At 45.7% G+C, this 26,649-nt stretch overlaps 1 protein-coding gene across 3 annotated transcripts in view; it reads left to right on the top strand.

Moving 5' to 3' along the window:
* The window catches only part of TASOR (transcription activation suppressor), a 1,979,545-nt gene that overhangs the window by 1,809,782 nt on the left and 143,114 nt on the right, over positions 1-26,649 (top strand). The window contains exon 24 of one of the 3 annotated variants that reach the window (XM_069643666.1): positions 18,837-19,029. The exons of the other annotated variants lie outside the window; for them this stretch is intronic. Within the exon in view, the coding sequence (XP_069499767.1) occupies positions 18,837-18,895 (59 nt within the window). The 3' untranslated portion in view covers positions 18,896-19,029. Of the gene's footprint in view, positions 1-18,836; positions 19,030-26,649 lie in introns of those variants that run through there. 3 annotated transcript variants of the gene reach the window in all.

The following is a 26,649-nucleotide window of genomic DNA, read 5'->3' as shown; positions in this document are numbered from 1 at the left end:
ACTGAACATCCTCATGTGCCAACTGGTAGCACATCACCCACATGACTCTGGGATTGATCTTCAATCTCTTGCCGTACCCAACAATGCACTAGAAAAATTGAGTAAAGGGTGCTGAGGCAGGAACACTCATGCAGCCCAAGAGCTCAAAGGATACCTGTTAGGCAGAAACCTGTGCAGTTCCCTTAGGGACCATTGCAAAAAGTTTAAGACCACAGGAGTAAGCAGTAAACCCAATTGGTAGCAGTCCGCACCACCCAGATTTACCTGGTAGGTGTGGCTGAGCAGTCAGACTTCTCTCAAGAAGAGTTAGGCAGTATATAGAGTATACAAAATAGGGCTAAAAATACAGTAGCACAAGCAAACACTGACCAGAGCTTTGGTATAAAAGTATATACTTATTTATTTAAAAACACACTTGTAAAAATACACTGGCACTAATATGTCAAGCAAGTTCAACCACAGTCACTAGAAATATATACACCGAGGTGAGCGCGTAACCATAGATGGCACTCCAATAATTTTTTTTAAAAGGGAGAGAAAAGGCAGAATAGGAAAATCACACAGTACCAACACTTTTAAAGAACCACCGCAAGTCAAGAAAGGCGGGGTCTACTGTAGAGCAAAAAGTTCATAGGCCAGGCCCACTCTTGGAGAGAGCAAGGTGGAATGTGCCCAAGATCACACAGTGGAAATGCACTCAAAGTCTTTGCAGGAAAGTCAAAAAGAGGTTGGATCAAGTTAGAAAGGTAATGTTAACAGGTCCGAGGTCACCCCAGGATAGAGAGTCAAGGATTTACGGGACACCTTGGACAGTCTGTTGCAAGAGAGACCAGGCGGGACACAGTACCTGAAATGGTGAGAAAGCTGCAGCGGGGGCAGTTGTTCCTGGTAGCGGGTGCAAGTCGGGGCTTCGTCCAGGGGAAGAGAAGATCTCGACGTGGAGGAAAGCTGGAGGTCGTTGCACTGCCAGGGAAGAAACCAGCCGCAGAGTTTCCCGGTTAAAAGGTACTACCCTTTTATTCGCGGTAGTGGTGAAGCGTGGCTATCCGGCCGCCGGGGTACTTGGCATGGGCGATTCAACCACGAGACGATCCAGGACGCGAAAAAAGGCGAACTGGTTGGTCCCACCAGCTCAAAGGGAAGAAGACTCTCCTGGAAGAAGATCTTCTCTGTCGTTGGGAAAGTGGTGCGTTTCGTACAGCAGGGCTCCACCGGTGCTGTCGTCGTCGTAGATGGCTCAGCTTCTCCCCTCTTCGGATTCTTTAGGTCCTGTGGCGACTTCTGAAGTTCCAGTCCCCAAAGCCCTGCTTTTATGCAAAAAAAAAAACATTTATCAGCCTAGCTGTCAAATCAAACTTGCTAAGTGGTGAGCCGGGCCGCTCACCACTGGGCCAATCGCACAAGAGTGTGACTTGAGTTGCCAAGGCAACTCAGTCCAGGGTGCCTATTCCCCCCTCCCACACATCCTGTAGACCCAGGCAGAGTGGCACCACTTTTGGAGGCTTCTGTGCAGAAGCCCGCCAAAAGTGGAACAAAGGGCTCAACTTGGGTTGGAGTTTCAGAGGCGAACGCAAACGCCATTTTAAAACCGAGTCCTGGCAAAAAGACCCAACCGGGGAATAAATATTAAATAAATAACCCGGCGGTATCTTTAACATTGCACCAAAAAGTGGTGTGTTTAAAATGAATGGGAAAATCCCATGGGAAATATTCCAGTTGAATATTTTGCGTGGTATCCACTGCCACCAGCCAGAAACTCGACAAGGGGGGGATTGGACAGTGCCCCCTTGAAAAACAGACCAGGGGCAATCGAATTACCCCTACCAGTACTTCAACAATATGATGGTTTGTACTGGTTTTATTCACAATTTAAGACTAGTAAAGCCAATGGTGACTTTACATGCCCTGGGAGACAGTAGCCCCCTTACTGACTTGGTGATTGGTGGCGTACTTGTGTGTTCTGGGACCTGTTTCTCTAGTTTCTGGATCCATGACCTAGCAAACCAGTGTGGGGGGAGGGGGAGCCCTTACTGATGTTAAATCTTATGGGCAGTTGGCTTACTACAGCAATGTTTACACATGTTTTGAGCATCACCCTTCCTATGTTGCCTTACTCTTGCTTACTCTTCAGTGCGTGGGTGTTGGACACTCAATTCACTTGCTGTCTTAAAGGACTTACGTCTGGGTGACTGGGCCATGTGAGATAAGTGTATGATCTTGCTTTGTGCCTTATGTTGTGCTTATGTTTAGAGACGTCTCCAGCTGCAGGTGACTCGTACTAGTCCAGTGCAACATGCACATTGTGATTCAAGGTGTGTGCGTTTTGCATTGTGCTTGCTCTCCACTCGTAGGGTTACTGGGCAATGAGAAATAGTTGGATTCGGTCTAGATGGTTGGTCAGGAGTGGTAGTGTTAGGGAGAATTCTCTTAAGGCTAATTTCCCAAACCTAGTGAGTCCCCCAGCAGCTTTTCTGGATTTTGGGGGTTTGTTTTTTTCTCCTGCTAAGAGTGAGACTCTTTTCCTCCCACTCTTAGGCATGATTTGAGTTATGTCTTTGACTTATGTGCTTATGGGCTATGGGGGTTTCTTTTTACTCCATAGGGTATCATCTATTTTAGTGTATGTGTTACACAGCACCCTCAGTGCAGTAACACAGCGGTGTCATAGTGACCCCCAAACATAGACTCCATACCCTGGGACTGACTACTGTCTCCCAGGGCATGTAAAGTCACCATTGACTTTACTAGTCCAAAATTGTGAACAGAACCAGTACAAACCATCATATTGTTGAAGTACTGGAAGGGGTTAATTAGATTGACCCTGGGTCTGTTTCCAAGGGGGCACTGTCCAGTCGAGTTTCTGTCTGGTGGCAGTGGTTACCACGCGAAATATTTCACCGGAATATTTCCTGTGGGACTTTCCCATTGGTTTTAAACTCGCCACTTTTTTGGAGCAATGTTAAAGATTCCGCCGGTTTATTTATTTAATATTAAATCTCCGGTTGGGTCTTTTCACCAGAACTCTTGTCCAAAATGGCGTTTGTGTCCGTCTCTGTAACTCCAACCAAGGTCAGGCCCTTTGTTCCACTTTTTGGCAGGCTTCGCCACAGAAGCCCTCCAACTGGTGCCACTCTGTCTGTGTTCCACAGGATGTGTGGGTGGGGGAATTGGCACCCTGGACTGCGTTGCCTTAGCAACCCAAGTCGCACTCTGTTCTGATTGGCCCAGTGGTGAGACGCCCGGCTCACCACTTAGCATGTATCAGTGACAGCTAGGCTTTTGAATGGGGGGGGTTTCTGCATAAAAGCAGGGCTTTTGGGACTGGAACTCCAAAAGTCACCACAGGACCTAAGAAATCCGAAGAGGGGAGAAGCTGAGCCATCTGCAAGGACGACACCACAGGTGGAGCCCTGCTGCAACAACCTCACCACTCCCCCCAACGACAAGAGGAGATCTTCTGCTGGAAGAGTCTTCTCCCTCTGAGCTGGTGGGATCAACCAGTTCGCCATTTCGCCTTCCAGGACGTCTCTTGGTCGAATCACCCGTGCCAAGCACCCCTGCGGCCGGATATCCAAGCTTCATCACTGTGACCGCGAATAAAAGGAACGGTGACCCTTAAATCCTTGGCTTTCCAACTGGGTTGATCCCCAGACCTTCTAACTTTACCTTTTGCTTCAACCCAACCTCTTTTGAACATTTTCACAAAGACTTGAGTGCTTTTTAAACTGTGTGATCTTGGCACATTTCTTTCGCCTTGCTCCATTTAAAATGGGCCTGGCCTATGAATTTTGGCTCTACAGTAGACTCTGCCTTCGCTAACTTGCTGTGGTCTTATAAGTGTTGGGAACTGTTTTATTTCTTTCCATGACCTGCCTTTTTCTCTCCCTTTAACTGAATTATTGGAGTGCCATCTAAGTTACACGCTCACATCTGTTTTGATAAATAGTGGTGTTTTGACTTAGACTTGTCTAATAATTATTAAGGGAGGTGTGTATACTTTTCCTGAGTGTGTTTGAACTTGCTTGATATATAGTGCTAGTGTGTTTTCTAAAGTGTGTGTTAAATAAATAATTATATACTTTTGATACCAAGCTCTGGTCAGTGTTTGCTTGCTCTAAATGTGTTTTTAGCCCTATTGAGTATCATCTGTATACTGCCCTACTCTTCTTGATAGAAGTCTGACTGCTCAGCCACCACAACTACAAGGTACATCTGGGTGGTGCAGACTGCTACCAATTGGGTTTACTGCTTACTCCTGTAGTCTTAATCTTTTTGCAGTGGTCCCCAAGGGAACTTCACAGGATTCTGCCTAACACACGGCCCATAAGCAGGTCCAGTCATCTGTTCCGTTGACATCCACACAGACAACTACCTCATCAATGACACTGTTGACAGTGAAAAAACCCTCATAAACGTCTGCTGCCACCTCATCCACGACTAAGGTGTATGCTTTCCCGTCCGCAACTCTAGGAGACGTTTCTTAGGTCCAGGACTCAGCAACTGTGCTCTGTACGAGAAAGACCTTCTCGTACACCCACTCTTTACCCTTAAGCCATTTGTACCTCCTGTGGCTCGAGGACCTTCTATAGTTCACCCTGAGGACATATTAGAACACGTAATTGATACTTTGAAGGTCCTGATCGGAACACGTTCACTTAATAAAATGTATAATCACTATGCCATGCTGACTCAGTCGAAGGTGTCATGATTTAAGGCATGCGCGGACTGCGAGTGGTGGATGTCGGGTTCCCAGATCTGTCTTTATTGCTTGGGCGAAAGTCACGACACCCAGGGTTGCGGATTGTGCCAATCTATGCACACGAAGGCCCTCCCGGGAAAGAGTGGCAAAGCTCTTCACTTACATCCACAATAACAAACAGTGTGGAGCTGTGGCCTTGTTCCTGGTCGCATGATGCAGAGCGTCATCCTAAAAAAACGGCTCCACACAAAGAAGATGAAAGAAAGACGAGCAGCAGCACCGGAAGATGTCCTGCTCTCTGAGTGGTTCCTCCCACTGTCTCTCTTCTTCATACTCCTAAGCGGAGGAGCCACCTGTAAGGATGCGGAAGTAAGAATCTGGGGTAGAGGGGGCATGTTGATTGTTAGTAACTTATATTCAAATCTAAAAAGGAAAAGAAAATCCTATTTTGCCGTATCCCTAAGCGGGTTTTCCCCTGCCTCAACTGAAATAACTAGTGTCAGAATGTCCAAAGCAAATGTCCCAATGTCAAAATCTTAACTCTGTCCCTCACACTTTAAGTTTAACCGAAATGGAAAAGGGGTCTTTCTTTCCCAAAGGGAGTGGTACTCATCCCCTGGATGAAAGCTAGTTAAGACATTTTCAGAACTTGAAGGATTGGGGAATATTTGTCTTGTTCAGGTTTCGTGAAAAAGTTCACCAATTGTTGGGGAAACTTCATCCCTTTGTTGGCCCTTCTCAGGCTTCTTTTCTGTCCCTGGGTCCCTGACCTTGATTGGCAAACCTGGTTCCTTTTCACACTGACCCGACACAGTTGCAAAAACAAAAGGATTTTCGATGTGTTCCAAACTGGTGTGGTCCTCGACCCTGGTTGGCAGACATGGTTTTCCCTGTACCAGTGACTGTGATGAATAACAACCTCCTGGATGTACTCCCCAAGCTCGGGTGGGTCCCCGACCCTGGTTGGCTGTCCTGGTTTCCTCCCACCAGGTACTGCGATGAAGAACAGCAGTCTGGATGCACTCTTAGGCTATGGCGTCCCACACAGACTTGGTTTACCTGCCTGCCAAGTACTGCATGGACTGTATTAGTTTTTGTTAGAATCCGGTTGTTGACCTCGGAGTGTAGCCGTAGAATTCTTCCGATCAATGTACCCCTCTAAATGAATTATGCATGTAGAGGAGTCTAGTAATGGGAAGATGGAACACTCCACAAATCTCAGGAACTGTAATGAACAAGAACAAGAGATCAGATTCTTGATCTTGTACAGGCAATCAGCAATATGGAACATAAATCAGTAATCTAACCTGAATGGTGTATTACAGTCTGTTCTTCTGAGTATGGACAGTAAGGAAGCGGTATGGGGATCGTCTTTAACTGGAGTCTAAGAAAGAGTAAACACTGTAGGAGTAGTGGCTAGAAAGGTATACAAATGCAAGGAACGGGAATGGGATACAAGACTTACCATATGGTGTTGAATAGTGGTTCCAAATGGGTGTAGAGCTAGTTCCAAGAATGCACCCTGTGCACTCCACCAAAAGTACTAACCACAACGGCACGAGGACGCCTACAATGAGGTAAGTCTCTAGTTCTTGTTTTTTCCCTGTCCCGACTGCACGAGGACGCCGAACGGGTTGCGCCAGTAAGGAGGTCTCTAGTCTGGGCGCAGCGTTTGGTAGCGGTACACCGGAGTGCCGTTGGAGGTTAATTTTGTGTTCCAAACAATCCAGGTGATCCTTTAATCCTGTCCAAGTCGGCGTTGTGCGGAGCGATACCAAGTTGCAAAACAATTTGCAGAAGAATGGCGAGTGGGCGGTCAGGAGGCGAGCAAAGCCAGAGACAAAATCAGTGTAGAGGTTACGAAATCCGTAGGCAGTCCGAGGTTCATTGCACAAATCAGGTGATGTCAAAGTACACAAGGATATAGCAAAGGAAATGCCGAGAAGGAAACCACCTCTTTGGGCCTCCAGCTCCTCCCCGACTAACCACATACCTTACTGCGTGGTCTGCGCGGACGTCGGCTTCTCTGAGGCAGCTGGGCTAGTTCACGGGGCCTCATTGACGTTCTGGAATCTCCTTTGCTCTATGGCGGCTCGCCAGTCTTCTCCTCCTTCCCGGCAGCACGGTTTCTTCCCTGCGCTCTGTCCGGTTCTCTGGGATGCCCGGAATTTCAGCCTACTTGCTGGCCGTATGGTCCTCGCGTCCTGAACTGGCCGCAGACTTTCTCCCTCTGTTCTCGGGCATCCCGGTCAGCTTTGGCCTTCACTCCTGGTCCATGGTTGCTCTTGCGGCCCCTCCAGGGAGGGCTTGACACTTCATCAAGTCCCTCTTTTAGTTTCTTTTGTAAATTGATTGCATTTTTACTGATTTTACTGGAACATTGAAAGATAAAAAACAGCCTAAGGGCACATGCCCTCTAAATGTTTACAGCTCTGGTTCATCAGAACTTGTTTACCCTCTCCCCCCTGTTCCCTCCCTCCAGTCCTTTGGCCCACGATGCCACTTAAGTATTGAGCCTCAGGCCTCGAACAGAAAATCCAATCCTGTGGTAGTCAGGCACATTTCTCGACCAAGTTAACTTAAAAACTGTAAATGTTTCTACCTGGGCCGAGCCAAAGTGTCTGTACCATAGGGATTCTACCTCACCTTGCTCCAAATCTTTTGCAAAATTGCTGCCATTCCCCCTCCACGGCTGCCCTACCACTGAATTGCTGCCATAAGATTTTCCATAAGGAAAATTGCTGTGTCTGCCCATTCATTTAGACTGGGGAGTTCCCTTCTCTTCTAATGTCTGGCTCGGCACGCCCTAGCCGCCAACTGGAGAAAGTGAACCATGGAGGGCAGGAGGTGCCATTCCTCCTCTTGCTTATCCAAACAAAACAAGGGGTGGGGTCCAACCCCCCTACCCACCGCACATCCTTGATCCCAGTCACCAACCCCGATTCCTTCCACCTGTGCAGCCCCTCGAAGTCGTTCCACCAACACCTCCATCGTAAGCGCAACAGAAGTGGTGAGAGTGGGCAGCCCTGCCTTGAACCCCTCCTCAATTTGATGGGCCTCGATAGTCTCCCATTGACCGTCCACCCGAGCCACTGGGCAGTCGTACAGCGCCCTTATCCCCTTAAGGAACCGGCCCCCTATCCCGTACTTTGACAAAACCCCATAAAGGAAGTCCCAGTTGACCTGGTCAAAAGCTTTCTCCGCATCAAGGGAGACCAGCACTGGGTTGCCCTCTTTCTTCACTGCAGCCTCCATCAAGTATAGTGTCTTATGTAGTGTATAGACCCCCTGTCGCCCCCGGATGAACCCCACCTTGCCAGAGTGGACCGGTTTCTGCATTAGCCCCTCCATTCTCCTGGCCAAAATCCTGGTAAAGATTTTAGCGTTAACATTTAAAAGGGAGATTGGACGGTACGATTTACAGTTCTTTGGATCCCTGCCTGCCTTGGGTATAACTGTTATAAGTGCTCTCCCAAACGAGGGGGCTGCCTTCCCAAGGCTAGGATGTTATTAAACAATTTAGCCATGTGCTGGGCCAAGCTGCCCGCAAATGCCTTATAGAATCCTGCGGTGTAACCATCTTCGCCAGGGGCCTTCCCTATCTTGTGTCCGCTAATGGCTCACAGTGCATCCTCATGTGTGATTGGTTTCTCCAGGTCTGTGACCTCACTTTCCTGGAGGATAGGGAGGGAGAACTCCCTCAGATATCTTTGGAGCTCCACACGCTCCACCACCCTCTCTGTGCCTTATAATTGATTATAGAATGAGGCAAATTCCTGGGAGACCTCACCTGTCATAGATAGCGATTGTCCTTGTGAGTCCACCACTTCGGAGACCCATCTATCAGCTCTCTGACCCCTAAGCCTCGATGCCAGCAGGGCATCCACCTTGTCCCCCCTCTCATAGTATCTTTGTTTGAGAAACTGTAGGCTACATACCACATTCCCCATTTCGAGCTCCCTCAGCTCGCTTTGTTTCTCCCTCGCCATTCTCAGTTTGTTGTCTGTCTTCCATCCCTCAGCCACCTCAGCTCCCAGCCTGCAGATCTCCCCCCCTCAATTTCTTCACTTTGTGGGTCCTTGCCCTCTTCTTCGAAGCGCCCTCCCATATCAGCAGCCCCCTCGATATGGCTTTAGCTTCCTCCCAGACTTAGAGGTCTACCTCTACTGTGTCATTTATTCTGAAGTACTCCTATATGGCTTCTCTCATTTCTTTGGAAAAGGCCAGGTCATTAATAGGATATCATTGCAGCGCCATAGTGATTCCCTGGGTCTGAGGCCCGTCAAAACTACACCTATGTCGGCCATGGCGTGATCAGACAAGCTAACGGGACTGATTTCACTGGTTGTTACTCTCTGTATATGTTGATGGCGAACAAACAGTAATCTCTCCTTTGTAGGGACCTGTGGACCGGGGAAAAAAAACATAAAACCTCTTGTGGCTGGGTGGCATTCCGTCCAAACATAGATTAAACCCTGATCAGTCATGTATATTAGGAGTCCTCCCTCATCCTGTGTGCCACCATTTCCGGATGAACCCTGACCCCCACTATGATCCAGGAACCTATCTGTTCACATGTTAAAATCCCCTCCTAGCAAGAGTAGTCATACCGTTCGGTGAGTATCTCTCCTATGACAACCTGTAGTAATTGAGTCTGACCCATATTCAGGCAGTACACCTGCACTCCCTCCATAGTCCCAGACACCACCAGGGTCCTCCCGTCTTCACTCCTCCAAACCTATGGCTCACCTATATGAGTCCTCCGATTAATAAGGATACCCACTCCTCCCTTCTTGGTAGGCCCTGATGTCCAGAATTGAGCCCCCGGGATGCGCCTCTACACTCCCCGAATCAACCTAGTCTCTTGGACCAACAACACATCTAGACTCCTGTTTTGGAATTCCCTGCCCAGCAGTGTTCGTTTTGTGGGGGAATTCAGACCCTTGACATTTAGGGTCACCATCTTAAGTACGTCGGCTCGGACCCCTACATCAAGTTGTGCCATTCTGAGAATCAGACCAGTGTCCTGACCACTTTCTTCTCCTTGAATCCCTGGAATTCGTCTGCTTCCGGACTGTCTCCCTCCCCCTCCATTCCCCAGTACCCCCTCCCCCTCCTTACCCTGTCCCCGTCCCATTCCCCCCTGCCCTGGGACCCCTTCTTACCCTGTGTGATGCCCACCTTGTGATGGGCCATTAGAGGTGACCAATGCTTGGCCCGCCGCCTCCCTTAAACTCTCCCTTCCCCCCGTTTGCCCATATATTTTGCAGGCCCCTAGGACCGGCCGTTCATATCCAGTCTACATTTCTCTGCCAGGACCATTGTCTTATTTTGCTGTAGGCTGAGTGTTCAGCTTCTTATATTTCCTGCCCCCTGGCATCCTTCTCTCTACACTACGATCCCCTTCTTGACTTTTCTCTGTTGGCGTGCCGCTCCTGTCTCCCTCGGGATCTGTATTCAAGTTCTCCTCCTTTAGGACATGTAGAACCTGTTGTGCCTCCTGCACGCTCGTGATACAAAAATCCACTTCTCCTCTTTCGAATGTCATTGCGAAGGGGAAGGACCAATGGTATCTGATACCCTTCTCTGTTAGCCATTGAGTCAGGGGCGGCAATCTCTACGTCTGGACAGTGTCAGACAACACTTTGACCGTTTCCCCTTCGAATTGAATGCTGCCCAGGCGCTTAGGTTTCTCGAGCACTTCCATTTTCTCCCTGTATCTCAGGAAGCAGACCACTATGGACCTCGGGCCCCTGCCACCTCTGCCTCTATGGGCCCTCTCCATCTGGACCTCCTTTTCTCCAAATGCCATGAAGATGGAATTGAGCAGTCCTTGGAATTTCTGTTCTACACCCGCTGCCGTTTCACCCTTCTGTTCTCTTATCCCGAGAATGCATAGGTTGTTTTTTGCGAAGCTCCCTATTCTCGATCATCCAGTTTCAACAACGTTTCCTCTTCCCTATACTCCAGGTCGGTGAGCCGTGCCTCATACTTCATGTTTAGAAGGTCGACCTGCAGGTGTTTATTTTCCATCCCCTCCATCTTAACTTCCAGTTGGTCGACCCCCCCTTGAGATCACATATTGAAGCTTGGATGTCTGTCCGGATGACTTTAATTTCCTGAAAAATTTCTTTCAGATCATCCCTGGTCCGAGCCAGCGAGCCTCCGCCTTGAGCCAGAGTGTCCTTTTTGTCTGGGCTGCCTCCCGAATCCACCTCCAATCGTCTCTTAAAACGCTGTAGTGTCACTATCGCAGATTGCGAGCCCATCTGCTGTGGGGTCTGGTCTTGAAGTCTCTCCAGTGTGTCTGGGTGTTTAGAGGCTGCCTTGGGTCGGGTTCTGGTCCTGCTTTGTCCCACCATGCAGGACCCTGTGACCTTTGTTCTGCCTTTGCCTTATGTCCCGGTGCAGGGGGTTTAGATAGAGTCCATGAGGGCCTCTCACGCCCTGCCCTGCTTTGTCGTACTTGGAGGCTGCCCCCTGTGTCCCCTTGTGCCTGCATTCTTAGGGGGAGCACTGGCCCCATGAACCAATGTCTATGGGGATGTCCCCCGGTCGTCTGTGCTCTGGGGCTTGGCCGCCACCCCTGCTACTCACAAGCTGAGCTCTACTGGTATGGGCCCTGCTGGTCTGATTTTGAGCTGTGGCACCATTGGCCCCTTAGGCATGGGGAGAGGGAGCCTAGCCGTTGCTATGCCAATACAGAAGTGCAACAAGTGCATGCAAATCAGACCTGGACTCCCACAGAGGTTTGCACTTCCCTTCAACTGTCGCACTCCGACACCTGTGTAAAAGCTGTAAGAGTCCTGCTACAGAGGTCAAATGCTTGAAAATAAGTGTCCAACCAGATTGCTTAAAGATAAGAAAGCTGCAAAATATACATACATCGACCGAGCCAGATATCAAGATAATTACTGTGCCCAGTGGAGAATCTTGTCAGTAATAACTGGCAATTATTGTTACCCAATGTAATGGTACTCATTACATTGATCTCAGAAGGATAAATGGCTAACTGGACCTGCTAGGATGTGAACTTGTGAGTATGAGATTACACACATTGCCCTGTAAAAAGGGCTTTAATTGGGCTGGGCTAGGTGAGGCGGCGCCCCGGCACTCTACAAAAACTCCCCTTGAGCCGGGGGACCGCTCACTTCCCACAGATAAGCACCTAGAATGATTGTAACATCATGGGTCTGCGAGTATTCACAGGTGAAGTGCAATAGAGAGGGATAGATTAACATGCTGTAAAAGAAAGCTGTGCAGAGAAGCCATCTCTCTGTTAAAGCATGGAAGCCAGACTCCTGGAGGTTTATATGCTCCAAATTAATATATATAGCTCGTAGTATGCTGTTACTTTACTGTTGGGGTGCTATCATAAATTAAATAAAAAGGAAGGCCAGTGTGCATTATGTGCTAAGAAGGGTTCCAAACTTGAATCACTGTCCCAGATATGTCATATAAAAAGGTTTTTTTGTTCTCATGTTCCCAAAATGCATTTTTATTTTATGCAAAGTACCAAGTAGCTAACATTGGTGCTATTTGTCCTCATCCCCTTTCTCACTGGTGCCCTCATGGGTTTAATTCAGGACTGGCTGAAGATGCATGGGGCCTCCGGTGGCCATCACCCCACCTCCTCTCCGGCAGATGTGTGGTGCACAGATTATAATGGAGATGCTTCGAATGCAAACTCCAGCAAGTGATTTATCTGGTTTCATGGTACGGAGAGCATAAGAAGGGCCCCACTTCGAGCTTCATTACACTCCATGCCTGCTTCCTGCCCCCCACCAAAGTGCTGAAAGCAAGTAAAACATATTGGGAGTAAATTAACACCTTGAGGTGCTTATTCAATCACCATAAGCACATTTAAAGTGACACAGCTTTTGGTTAAAGAAGGCTGGTGCCTCTCTCAGTAATGTGAGCACAATATTCGACCTTGCCTGTTGGTGGTTAGTAGTTACAGATTATCAGGGGACAGGCAGGCACCAGCGGAGCTGAAACATTTCAGGAGAACTGAATAGATCTTTAAGCACATTGGGTCTTTGCCATTTCTGTACCAAATTGAAGGAGATGTACTTGCTGATTGAAATGCGTCTGATTGGAAGGAAGGAATGTATTCACAGAAAGAGGGAGCTTCATTGACAGTCAATACTAACAGGTTTGTGATGGGCCAACAGCTTTACCAGTCCAAAGTCCTGCCATTCAGTCTTTCCTCTGTGCCAAAGCATTTCACCACACTGCTAGTGACGGTGGCGGCTCGCCTCAGGAGAGAAGGCATCCATGTCTTTCCCTACCTGGACAGATGGCTCATCTGAGCGCGCCTACAGAGTCTGATGTTGGAGCATCTTCGCCACACATGCACTCTCTTGCACAGCTTGGGCTTTTCCCTGACTTACAAAAAGTCTTGTTTTTTTTTGTCCCAGTCGTTCGATTCATCGGAGCAATCTTGGACACTCATCTGGGCAGGGAATATGGACCGAGTGTCCACCTTTTTTCGGATGGTCCATGTCTTTCAGTCTCAGGAATGACTCCCGTCCTCCGCCTTCCTGGGCCTTCTGGGCCTCATGGCTTCCTGCATCCTAGTGGTGCCGAAGGCGAGGCTGAGCAGGCGATCACTTCAGTGGTTTCTCAGTTGTAATTCTTGCAGTTTCGGGGCCACTTGTCAGGCCTTTTACAGGTCTCGGACCAGGTGGCTCAGGATCTAGCATGGTGGGTTGTTCAAGACAATTTGCTGAAGGGCATGTTGTTTTGCCAACCTGGTAATGGTGGTCATGTATGCAACTCTTGACTGATTGGGGTGCTCACCTGTTGGATCGGACAGTGAACAAACTGTGGTCTCCTGCAGAGTCTCGGGATCACATCAACTTGCTGGGGCTGAGGGCAATCAGGCTGGGCATGGTCACTTTCCTCCCCTCCGTGAAATGCAAGACTGTGCTGATCCTGACGGACAGCACAGTGGCCATGTGCTATCTCAACAAATGAGGTGGTGTTGGGTCCCCGCAACTGAGCTGACAAGCAATGCGACTGTGGTTCTGGGCTCTGGAGAACAGCGTGTCTCTGACGGCAGTACATCTAGCCAGACGAGGGAATGTCACAGCGGATGCCTGGAGCAGATAGACTTCGCCTCCCACGAGTGGGAGCTCTGTCAGGAAGTTCTGGAGGAGATCTTCTCCTGTTGGGGGACTCCTCAAGTGAGCCTCTTTGCTTCCAGTGTCAAAAGCAAGTACGAGTTGTACTGCTCCAGGAACTTTCCTCATTGGGGAGCTTTGGGAGATGTGTTGATGGTTGAATGGACATTCGCCTGTTTGGACCATGCTGATTCTGATCGCTCTGGACAGGGCCCAGAGAATGTGGTGTCCGGAGTTGCTGGAAATGGCCATCTGCCCTCCTTGGGGTGTTCCGAGGAAAGTGGACTTGCTCTCCCAGTCAGAGGGGCGGCTTCCTCCACCTGAACCTCAGCAGCCTGAGCCTTCTTGCTTGGCTACTGAGAGGCTGAAATACAAGGAGTGGGACTTGTCAGACAATGACCTCGATTTACTACTTTCATCTCGGAGGTCCACCACAAAGTTTATTTATTTCCCGCAGATGGCATAAATGTTCTTCTTGGTGCCAGGCAAGGGATCTGGATTGTTTATCCTGTCTTTTATCCCCTGTGTTGGATTTCACCGCTATTTCGGTTGTCAAGAGGTCTCCTGAGCAGGGCTCTTTCTTCGCAATCCCCACTGTTATGCAGTACTTGCGGGGTTTGTGTAACAAGTTTCCTCCACGCCAGTTTGATGTTCCAGTATGGGATTTTAATTTGGTTTTGACTTTCTTTTTGGGAACTTAATTCCTCTTCGGTTGGGCTGCTCACATTTGAGGTGGTTTTTGTGGTTATCACCACTTCCGCGAGACGGGTAAGTGAGCAACAGGCATTGTCTGTGCAGCCTCCCTACTTGGTTTTCTCCAAAGAGATGATGACTTTGAGAATGAGACCCTCCTTTCTCCCGAAAGTGGTCTCAGATTTTCATCTCTCTCAGAAGATCCATCTTCCCGTGTTTTTCCCTCTGGCCCATCCTTCGAAGGCATAGGAACGGTTCTATTGGCTGGCACAGTGCATTCCCTTGGCTGCTACGTCTCTCGGACATGAGACGCTAGGAAGGATGACAAGCTGTTCATTGGTTATGCTCCTGCTCGTTCTGTGACCAAGCAAACCATGTCAAGGTTGATCATTCCATTTATTTCAGAATGCTACGATCTGACTGAGAAGGATATACCCCAGGGTCTCAGAGCTCATTCTACCAGAGGAGTGGCAGCCACCTCTTCTCTGCATAGGGCAGTCCCTGTCTGGGAACTTTTCTAGACTGCAACTTGGGCGTCTTTGTACATGTTTGCTAAGGATTACTGCTTAGATTCCCTAGCATGTCAGGATGCTGGTTTGGGCAGGGCAGTCCTCGAGAGGTTTCTGGTTTAGGTGTTATCCTTGCTTCATCCATCCTCCAGATCTACATACTGCTTTGGGAATCCATGGGAGGAAAGAATCCATTAGAAGAACAAATTACTTGCCTCTTGATAGTGTACTTTCTGATGGACGTTCCTCAATCCTCATCGCCCTCCTTACTTGCCCCTCTTGGCAGAAAGCTAGTACACCATCGGTTCTATCCTCCCTCAGCATCGGAGAACTAGGGGAAAAGGGTGGAACTGAGGTCACGAGACACAGTGCCTCTCTATATACTGTCTCCAACGTCATGTCTGGCGTGTAGGTGCGTGGGTAGAAAGCCGACTCGGAGCTGCACAGCACTCCCTGGCTGCAGGAAAGTTTCTGGGAACAACTTCTCTGGGGATAAGATTATCATAGATGAGGAATCCGTGGGAGGAAGATCCATCCAAAAGAACATTGCAGAGAGGGAAATTATTTGTTCTTCCTTAGCTTCTGAGTCCAGGGAAAACTGCAGAACTGGGCTCATGGGGCATAGTTGACTTCATGCATACCGGCCATGATGTCCCGCCCTGAGTCATGGGCACCAATGAAGCCGAGGGACACGGCTGTGCTCCCCTGATGGTCGAAATAGTTTCCAAATCCAGACTTGTGCATGGGGCTATTTGCAAAAAGATGAGTCTATGGGAGGAAGGACTAATCCATCAGAAGGTACAGTTTCGAAGGTAAGTCATTTGTTATTATCTCATAACGTGTTCTTCTCCCCTGTGACGTATCCCACCAGAGTGGAACAAAAGGGGCCTATGGGTGCACAGTTATCACTATGGTGAGTCCCACATTCTGTCATGTTTCCCTCCCTATTCTCCTCTGTATCTGTGAACTTTGAGAGCGGTGAGGAAAGGTGTAGTCTTGTAGCTAAATTGTAGACCTTGGAACTAGAAGATTTGTATTCTAATTGCATGCGTTGCTGCAGCACTCGCTTACGTTATGTTGCTTTTTTTTCAACAATGTGGACTGCTTTGCATTGCTATTAAAAATAAAAAATTCGAGTGCTGATCTGTTAAGACAGTAATGCCTTTAGCATTGGGCATGAGTGTTTCTGCCCATGTGTGATGTACAAATACACCCGTTATGTTAAACCAGTTATTCAGTTGTGCAATCTTTGTGGGATCATTATTAACCAACTTACTTTGATCTACCAAGTCAATATTGTTGTGAAGTTATGCTTCTCTCAAATCAGACAACCGCGAAAGTGACTTTTTTCCCATTAATTTACTTTCATGAATAGCTCTATTTCATCTTGAATTGGCTACTGCAAATCTGTCCATCTGCGCCTCCCAGGGTAAACAATAAAAAGATTCTCAAGAGTGCAAATTGTTGCAGCTTGTCTTCTGCTTAAAGTTCCTCAAAGCACCCATTTTTCTTCCATTCTGAGACCGCTCCCCTGGCGTTTTGTGGCCAGCAAATCTGGTTCAGAGCATTATGCATAGAGTCGGCCAGACGACTCTTGGTTCAGATTAAGGCACAGCCTATAGGCCCTGTAAAACCTGGTGGCCATGTGCCTAATAAAAAGAAAAAGCAACTCTGTAGTTAAATGGTTCAGAACAGAAAGCTCACCACAAGGAGTGCAAGTATCACACAGGCTCTAATATGAAAAGAATACCCCACTATCTAACCGAACATCCTAAGTAAGTCCATACACAGTAAGACGCTAAACACATGAGTACTTATCTTGTGCCCTAAGCAGGAAAGAAAGAGGACTACTCAAGCACATTATATATGGGGAATGGGACAGTGATTGGGGTTTAGGATTACGCTTTTACCCAACGCCTGATGGGGCAGGTATTCCTTGTTCTACTTTATTGCTATGAACTGGATAGAGACCCTTAATAGGAGCATCCAATCTTGCCATAAACTCCTGCCCTGGCCTACCCCCTCTGGGAATGATGTGACAATTTGTGCTTGCTGGCATGCCTCTGCCCTGATGACCAGGTTTAAGTCCATGTGACCCTATTTCACAATCTCCAGCTGACTGATCACTGGTATTTTAAGTGATAGTCAATTAGGTGTTATGCAGTATCTACCTAGGAAAGGGGTAGCGTAGTGCAGGTAGTTCTCAATATCTCTGCTGACTTGATACAAACCATTTTCCCACCTTGATCATGCACCTGCTCTTTTTTCAAATGCGGATGTCGATGTAGAAGTCTATCAATATGGAATATGTTTCACTTCTTCCCTAGCTTTTGTGAACTAGGTTAGCTGAAGTCAGAATGCTTTACATTATTCCAGAAGCCTGGGTATCACTGGAACGAGAACAATGTCTCTTCGGTTGTAGTCTCAAAGATAATGGAGGTCTCTTGTCACGGGAGAGACATTGGAATTGTCTGCTCTGCTATTAGAAGAGCAAAAGTAATATTGTAATTCATAGATGATGATGATTCACAAGGAGATGGAGGCTTGCCACAAAGTGCTGGCATGGTAACTAAGAATCATTTAGGAAAAAGTGGCTAACAAGAACAAAATATTTAAACCCGCTCTATCTTTAACATAAAACGCTTTTAAAGGCCAGATGTTAATGAAAGACCATACTCAAACTCCAAATACTCCAAAAACAGATGCTTGCTAGGATAGCAGAAGAATGAACATACACAATTAATGCACTGCTTTGTGGGATTCTTGAGCAGCCTGGCTATCTTACAATTAGGTTGTACCTGATTGTCATACCTATTTGCTTACTGTTTTCTTTTACATAATTAATGGAAATGGTAGAATTACCTAATTAGCTTTAAAATTAATTAAAGCCAAATAAGCCTTTTTGTTTATTTTACTCATATTCAGCTTCGGCAGCAATATTCTGTGTCTACTTAAATTAATGAGCTCATGTTAGAGAAGATGGGAATACTTGTCTGACACCGGCCTAGTTATTCCATTTGCGTTTTGGCTTCTTTTAAAAACTTAACAGTTGCCCCATGTTTTCTACATTGCTCTCTACTTAGCTCATAAGCATTTGCAAACGAGCTCTGCAGTATTTAGTGTGCTTTGCAAAATGCCTTAACAATACATGCTTGCAAGTAACATTACATTTTATTGGGATTAAGCATTGTAAAACAGTGCTGCTGCGTGACCTATTCAATCAGGATGTTCGTAGTGGGGACATAGAATAAAGAATATGTAAAGATGAATGTATAACATTTGCCAATACATTTATTTCACCAGAATTCTGTGCTAGTTTAAATCTGTCAGCCCTTAATTCGACTAGTATACAGACATTTAATTTTCAGACGTACTGTCTTAGGCTTCGGCATGGGTTTTATTGTAGCAATTGAAAGTCTCTTAAACAATTAATTGTGGTATCGGAAGTGTATGCAGAGAAAGGTGGTCATCAGTGGTGTTGCCCTGCTTATGCTGGAGAAACAGTACAGGCTAACTAGGAAGAACAATGTTAGAATTCTTCTCCATGACCAATCTTCTGTAGTTGCTGGGACTGCATTCAAATGTGGCCATGAACTGTGTCAACAATTATAAACAGCAATTACAGCAAAACATTAATTGGCTTCATATACCTCCAGTCCCAATAGATCCAGAAGAAAGGGCTGAATGCACTACCCGTTTTGTCGGAATTGTGATATACATTAAATTCAACAATGTCTTTGAGTTGAAACAAGGAAGTCGCATATTAAAATGTAAATGAGTCACCGTGGCAAGAACATTCTTTTTTCACAGGATCATCTGGGAGAGTAAATTGTTTGAAGTCTTCGGTTGGAAGAACGGATGCCCAATGAATTGTATACTACCGATCTGAGATAATAGTGGAGAGAAAAGAGAAGATGGCATCCCAAGCACAGTACAAACAAGAAGATTCTAAACGTCGTTGGAAGGAGATTTGCTGCTGTGGGCATAAACAAGTCACCCTACAGTAACACTTGCTTTATGAATTTGAGAAGAAGCCTTTAAAGTGAAAGGATTATGAATCAACTCAAAAGGTGTCTGGAATAATTACATTGCAAATCAAAAGGAAGACTGTCCTGTAGTCTATGGGAGTGATGGCGGATCTACAAAGTTGATTGACAAATCAGTTTCCATCTGTATTGGTCTTCAATATATGTGCTACTAAGAAGACTAAAATATGTGGACCATTTTTTCTCTTTAAGCACCTAAAGCAAGTCCATTTTAGGATCAGAACCTTGTGTTTTTTAAAGAAGAGAATAGACACTTATTTTTAAGTACAAGTATGTTAGTGTAATTATCCTTACTGCATCATGGTAAGGGACTGTAAAAATGTGCAGGGGGTTTTAACATTTGTTTTAATTTCAACAGCCAAATTATATGTATATATAAAATAAAAAATATATATATTACTTGATTGGTTATTCTACAAATTGCACTTTTTCCAAATAGTCACAGATTATCATTCCATGGAAATATTTTCAACAATATAGGGGACATGCATCAGTCTCCTAAATGATATGTATAGGGACTCTTGGATTTTATGTATGTATAATTAAAAATACACAATAGATGTTGTGTATTATGATCAAATAGTGCTTTTTAGGGTTTTAGTCCATTTACAAACTAGTCAACCTCAGGCATCCTGTTTTTTATAGTACTTTATTGTATAGTGTCCTAGTTAAAGCAGAGATCCCCAAAGGCAGCAGGTACCGAAGATAGCATGTAGGAATATAACAGTCAAGCAGCAATTCACAACAATAAATGAGATGTCAATAACAGCACGTTGCAACATTTTGATAAGACACAGTACAGACTGGTGTTCATTATGATCAACATTGCCTACTCATTAACACTATACATCATCTTACATACACCCCTTCCCCACACGTGTGTTCCTCTTCATGGTGTATTCTAGACAGACCAATCTGATTTACACTATCTCTGAGAAGAGTACAGACACATAAGCACATAGGCTTGAAGGGCTGATCAAATGTTTCTAGGCCTGCAGACTGATAGGTTTGCATAGCACACTTCACGCTTCTCAGAATGCGCTGCACTCTTCAACCATATATCATGTGTGGTGACAGGATCCCTGACCATGCTGAGTCTAAGACTTGCCAGCCTGTTCTCTTTAACCCCAAAAAACAAATCTGTGGTGGTGTTAGTATATTTTCTTCTCGGTGATCTCATTCACTTTTCCAACCACATTAGTTCAATGCAAGATGTTATGAATAGTCTTGTGGGAACACACATGTGGTGGGCTGCAGTGGTGTTCGTATGTAATTTTATTTGTGTACAGCTCGGCCCCCGAATTTGATGTCACTGCTCTTTCTGCCTCCTTAATACTACTTTCCACCGCATCCTTCTCTCGCTATACCACTACAACAGCCCATGCCACAATATATGCCCCTAGTTCCTCCCAGTGGGCTGCCCTGTTTTCAAATGAATGCACCTGTGGTCTGATTGTTGCCACGTTGGGATTAAAGCAGCAGTTCCCAAAGCCCTAAATTATCTGTTTGCCTTGAGATTTTAACACAATTTGCAGGACCAAGGCATGTCCACCATCTTAGATGCTTGCTCATTGGCTGCCAGTGATCCTTATGCTGAGCTCTGCAGTCTGAAGTCAGTAGCGGTCATTTCTTTCTGAACAGCCGTCAGAAAGAAAGTTGCTGTCATTGCAACTATCAGTTATAACATAGCAACAAAAATAGGATTACTAGGGCTTTAACTGTTCCAGTTTTCACAGGCATTTCTTAAATGACCCAGCCTCAAGTCTTGTAAGACCCAGTGACAGTCCCCTGTCGTAGAACATCTACGACAGTAGGGTGTAACAGGTTAAACCCTTTTTACCTCTACCAGGCCTAACTTCATGCCATGGTTGGTGTACCTTGCCCACATGACAACCCCTGCTACTACCCCTAGGTATAGGCAAGTGACTATGTCACACCCCAATGCTGATTAAATTCCATAAGGTAGCATACAATTGACCCCTGCAATGGAAGAAAGCATCAGATAAGGTCCAATTAGTCAAGGACATTGCTCTAGGATTTAAGTAGAGTGATCTCCCCCGGGAGACAAAACATGTTGTCATGCAAGAGCTGCAAGCCAACTTTTAGCAAAAAAGGCAATTTGTATGAATTGTCTGCCTGCTCTGCGTAGAGTGTGCTATCCATCTCCCTGAATTCTGGGTTTGTATCATGCAGCAGTGAGAACAGTCTGCAAAGGTTCTTCTGTGCGTATGACTCAAGATAAATTCTGTCTGGTCCTAGACATCAGGATAGTACATCAGTGGTAATAGAAACTTTGCAAGAAGTTTAGCTGACATTTTATTATCAAGGTATATTAATATGTGATGGCTGTAGGATGAACATTTCCATGGTGGTTTATCAGGGTGTAGTACGACTGTCACCAGGGCTGCAGAGATAGATTCTGCAAGAGACCCACTGTGGAGTGAAGTTTCAAACATATTTAATTGATGAGGGGTTGGTATGTCATAGTTATCAAATTCCTATCTCAGGCCATTCAGTCTCAGGGCTTTACCATTGGACAACAATGTTATCACTATATTAATTTCTGCCTCTGTTATCAGATAATTTAGATAAAACATTCCTGGCCAATCCAGACAGTTTAATTGAATTTAGGGACCTATTGTACCTTTTAAATACATGTATTATATTTCTGAGACTTGTGGATCTTCTTAGAATCACATGCTTTGCATAGGCCGACATCTTATGGTAGATGCAGAGTATTGCATGACTTGTTTTCGAAGTTCGAAAAGGGACGCTGACTGGGTGTTTTTAATACTATCCCTAATGTGATGTGTACTGTACCCATGGACTTTCATGTGTCGAAGTCCTCAGATCGTTTTTTTCCACCATTGTGGTCGGTCTCTCTTATGTAGAGTCGTTAGCTTTTCACTAATTTGTGATATTGCCTAATATTCTTAAAAACTTATATTCCTTGCGTCTTTCGACAGAAGCATCTTCAACACCCATCTCAACAAGCGGACATCATCGGCAGCCGGTGACTGAAGACTTTCAACAATGTCTTTGACATCTCTCCACATGCTTCGGCCTACACCAGGCCTCAGCCTTATAGTTGGGAGAGTGGGGGGATTAATTTAAAGTTCTTAGAGAATGTCTCTTCCCATCTTTCCCTTTCTTTATTATTGCATAGCTGCCTTTCCACCTAAACATGGAAAGAACAGCATTTAAATTCTGCCATTATGCAATAGAACATTTCTGCGGAAAGACACACACATATTGTGTGCTAACACGGTCTTCTCTGTGTCCATTTAAAAAAGCGCTGTGCAGCATGCAAGCTCTTTCAGCCAGAAACGCTCAAAGAGATGCACACTAAATGGTGGGTGGCCTACGCCATACTGGCTACGTCATGTTCGCCCATCGGCACTTATGAATGGTGAGAGGAAGACCGAGGCAGCTACAGCTCCCTTTTCGGATGATGAAGACATCAAAGACGAGTCAGCAGACTGCTGCATGCCGGTCCCCAACCCTGAAGGGCTGGCCCCGCCTACTGCTGTGGGGCAACACCTGGCGACGAAAGGCACACACAAGCAGCCTCACCATGTGGGGTCACAAACACCAACATAAGCACACAACCCCTAGCCATTCTTCTACGGATCTGTCGAAAAAGGGCCAATCGGCAACAGAAAGCACTTCAGTGTAAGTGATTTCAATCCGGCACACACCCAAGTCAACGCCTAGCGTGTAATGCACAACTGAAATCCTTATTTATTTTTGTCTAAAAGTTTTTATTCTGAACGATGTACCACTCATATCACGCCTCTCTCCTGGAACCCCCCCTGGTCACACTGAACCAGGAATCAGGCTGGTTTGCAAAGTTAAAACATTTTTTTATGTATTTACAAATGAATCACACTATGTTTTAATGGGTACACAATGACCACCAATAGGGTGATGTAACACAGAATAATCTCTTTAATACACAAGCAGTAATAGTGAGCAAAACAATTCAGCACAGAAATAATACTTTTGTATGTGTGTTCAGACCAAGTAGCACTGTGGTTACTAGGTCCCCTGCACACCCCTCAAATCCCCCGATACACAATGTACAGAGATAGGAGGCAAGAGCAGGTATTCCAGAATGGCAAAATCAAACAGAATATCAATCCCAATTTCCCCCAGCAACACAAGAGAAAAACGGAATTGATTGGCAAGCTGTCAGAATGGTTTTAAAGTTATCTTAGAATGGACTGGGCAAAACAGTAAATATGGTCTAAATTGCTGAAATTGTTATAATTCGTATGGGAGCCGCTTTGGATAGTTGCACACAAACACTACCAATGATTCAATAGCAAGAAAGAATTTGAAATCTTAAAATTAAGGTCGGGAGCAATCATAAGCTGTTTTACACGTGTCGGAATTTCCCAGAAACGAAATTCGCGGCCAACTTTACACATCGCGATTAAGGGTGAACCATAGGGATTTGGGATGCGGTTTTAAATGCAAATGGTTAGCTACAAGCAGAAGTTGAAATTTTGTTTCTAGCACAAAAACTGAGGAAGTTATGGACTTTTTAGTGAAGGTCGCTTTTTCGAGATAGGCGCAAGAATGGGAAACAGGAATGCACTTTTAGAATGACAGAAAGGATTTCTTACACTAGAGGATGACTATGAATAAACGAGTATCACACAAGAACACAGCCACTTGATCAGGGTGACTGCCTGCAGTGGTCCCGCCTTCTTCAGTTGAGTAAAGTTCAGCCCAGAGATAGTTTTAACAATACTAACACAGGAGGAAGATAGGGGGGATAGGATAGAGAGTTCAGACAATTCAAAAATACTCCTAACAATATCAGGTTCTGAAGACAAGGTAGGATGGGTTTAAGATGGGGATTAACTAAGCAAGGTACATAGGCTAGTGACACAGTTTTATCTATAGATACTCACTAGATATGTTTTTAAACGGAACCGTCAGTATTCTGGTCCATCAAAATTCTGATCAGGGGATGGAATCTGGTTCTGGGACAGACAGCTGGGCACATCAGATTGGACTGGGTCTGCAATCAGCAAGGCGCTCTGGTCACCGCACGGCACAGGACTGGATTGGATCTGCCCTTTTTGGTTCTGATGATCATTATTTTCAGTAGGCAAGCAGTACAGCGCAGCCCGGCTGTATTTGATGCTCCCCTTAGATTTGTGGGATTCTGGTTCTGGAATTTAAGGCCTAGCTGAAACCGGTTCAGCTATGCAATGGGCCTTTCTGCTTTGCCAAGTTTCTGGAGTCTGGAGCAAGGAAGATGGAAAGTTCTGCAACAGGGTGCTCCGCCAGCATTCGGATAGTGGGTGAATCGGTCTGTCTTTATCTGCCCTCTGCTGTCTCTATTTATGCTTTGCTAGAGGGGGTGTGTTTGCTGGTTTAGCCTAAGCTCGCCCCTTTGACAGGGATTGGTCATGGTCTCCTCTCTGCCTTGATAGGACGAGAGAAACAGGGTGTCACCTTTATGGTGTGGGTTTATGAGGCTTAGAATCCACCCCTAGCCTCTTGAACACAAAATCTACTTTTGACACAATACATATTTACACATGTGCAACTTCTATAACAACTACAACTTCTATAAGAACTACATATACAGATTACATATTTTGTACAGCAGCTACTCCTCCGAACCCCGTCGCGGTGGGATCTTGTGTCGGCTTTTCACCGAATTTCGCCCTTTTCATCAGGAACACAATGTCCAATTTATCATCAAATTTCTACAAGTGTGCGCGTATAACATGGGAAGAAGTGTATAAAGTTTCATACTTCTAGCAGAAATACATTTGGTGTCCATTTGGTGTCGTGTTCGTGTTTTCTGCCGTTTCCTTCCAAAATATGTCACACGATTTTGCTGCCTTTGTGCAGCCAAAAATTACATTAATAATGCTGTTATTTCTATATTTTGCACAATTTTACATAGAAAGTTATCAGTCTTTTTAAAATGTGTCTTTTGTCCTTGTTAAGCAACAAATGGTTGTTTAGCTCCACCCCTTTGGTCTCTCCCTGGGACCCAGGAGCCATCCCCCTTTGTTTTCTCCTGGCAGAGGCCATTTACGACTGTCTTCGCACTTAGCATTTCCTGCTTTGCAGCTGTTCATTGTTTGCTTCCCTACTGCAGCCCAAATTCTTTCCAAACCCTGTACTTATCACTTAGGTGTGATTTCCTGTTGGAGAGGAAGAAGGCCTCTGTGAGGAAACCTGTTATTCCCGTTTGGTTGGCTTTAGCCAGGCTTAAATTTAAATGTTAATTCTGTTGCATTTTTCCTTAGCTTAACCAAACTTGTGATTTCAAAATAGCAGCTAGAATTCTCATTCTAAGTTTTAAACCATGGGATTAAACAATTACAACATAGGTTACTCTCAGTAACAGGCCACTTAGATTGCAAACATTTTATTTCAGTTTATACATGTTTAAAGTTTAATCATGCAGGCCCCTGACAGCTGTCATTCAGGCGGCCGAGGGTACTGTGCCCAGATTTTGACAGATCCACAGACAAACCACTTTTGCTGTGGAAATCCCTTTATGCTTTCAGCTTTTCAGGACCTTGAAAGTTCACAATGATTTCTTAAACGAAGTGAATTGTAGCACTCAGCAAGCATTTTGGATGTTTGAGGGTGTTTTGCACCAGCATTCTGCAGTTTCAGCAACAAAACAAAAAAGGATTTAAAGCAAGATTTTGTATTTCCTTTAGCAAAACACTGCTCTTCTGCACTCCATTTTCACTTGTTGTGGAGCCCAGTGACATGTTTCAGGAGTGAGATCTCTGTTCCACCACTGACAACATGCATGGCAGATTGGGCAGCCATCTTTTTGTGCTTTGCAGAGCGCGCTTTTCAGAGGTTTTGGCGCGCACAAGGGTTTTGCGGCCATTTTGCTATTCCTGGCACCATCATAACACAGTGATGCTGCATAGCAGAGTAGAAAGTGGGTTAAAGCATTCCACATCAGTGTCTTCTGGCTACATGCGTCCACACCCCGCTGTGCTTATGCCTTTGTGTTCAGTGCATGCCACTAAAGAAAACAAATGCTGAAGTTACATTTGCCATGCGCAAATCTTTGAAGGAACATGTTTTACATTCACCCTCGGCAAAACAGGTGGCGAAATATACATTGAAAACACCAACAAAACTACAAGAGATACAGGAATCTCTCACGAAACTTCCAACTACAAGTGCTGCTAAAACACAGTCAGATAGGACCTCAGAATACACTAAGGCCACATCTCCATTGTCTCAAACACTTCAAAAGAGACAATATACTGTTGACCCAGAGGCTATTGTTTTCCCACTTCCAGAGACACCCAAAACTGAAACATGGACCAGGGAGCGTTTTGGGGAAAATATGGATAAAGTTTCCTCCTTTGTAGATGTCATGGAACGCTACACCGTAAGACAAAAATATATAGATACAGAAGAAAGGGAACCACCAGCTAAATCCCAGAGAATTCACACAATGCATACATCACCATCTCACATTATTATTGATGTAACTGAAGAAACACAGCATGGCACCCTTCAGGATGATTAGGGCACCGATGACCAGGGTACATGGTATGATGATCCTACCT

This window comes from Ambystoma mexicanum, chromosome 2p, assembly GCF_040938575.1.
Source record: "Ambystoma mexicanum isolate Mex_15411 chromosome 2p, UKY_AmexF1_1, whole genome shotgun sequence".
NCBI lineage: Eukaryota > Metazoa > Chordata > Amphibia > Caudata > Ambystomatidae > Ambystoma > Ambystoma mexicanum.
This window is presented reverse-complemented; position numbering and strand designations above follow the sequence as displayed.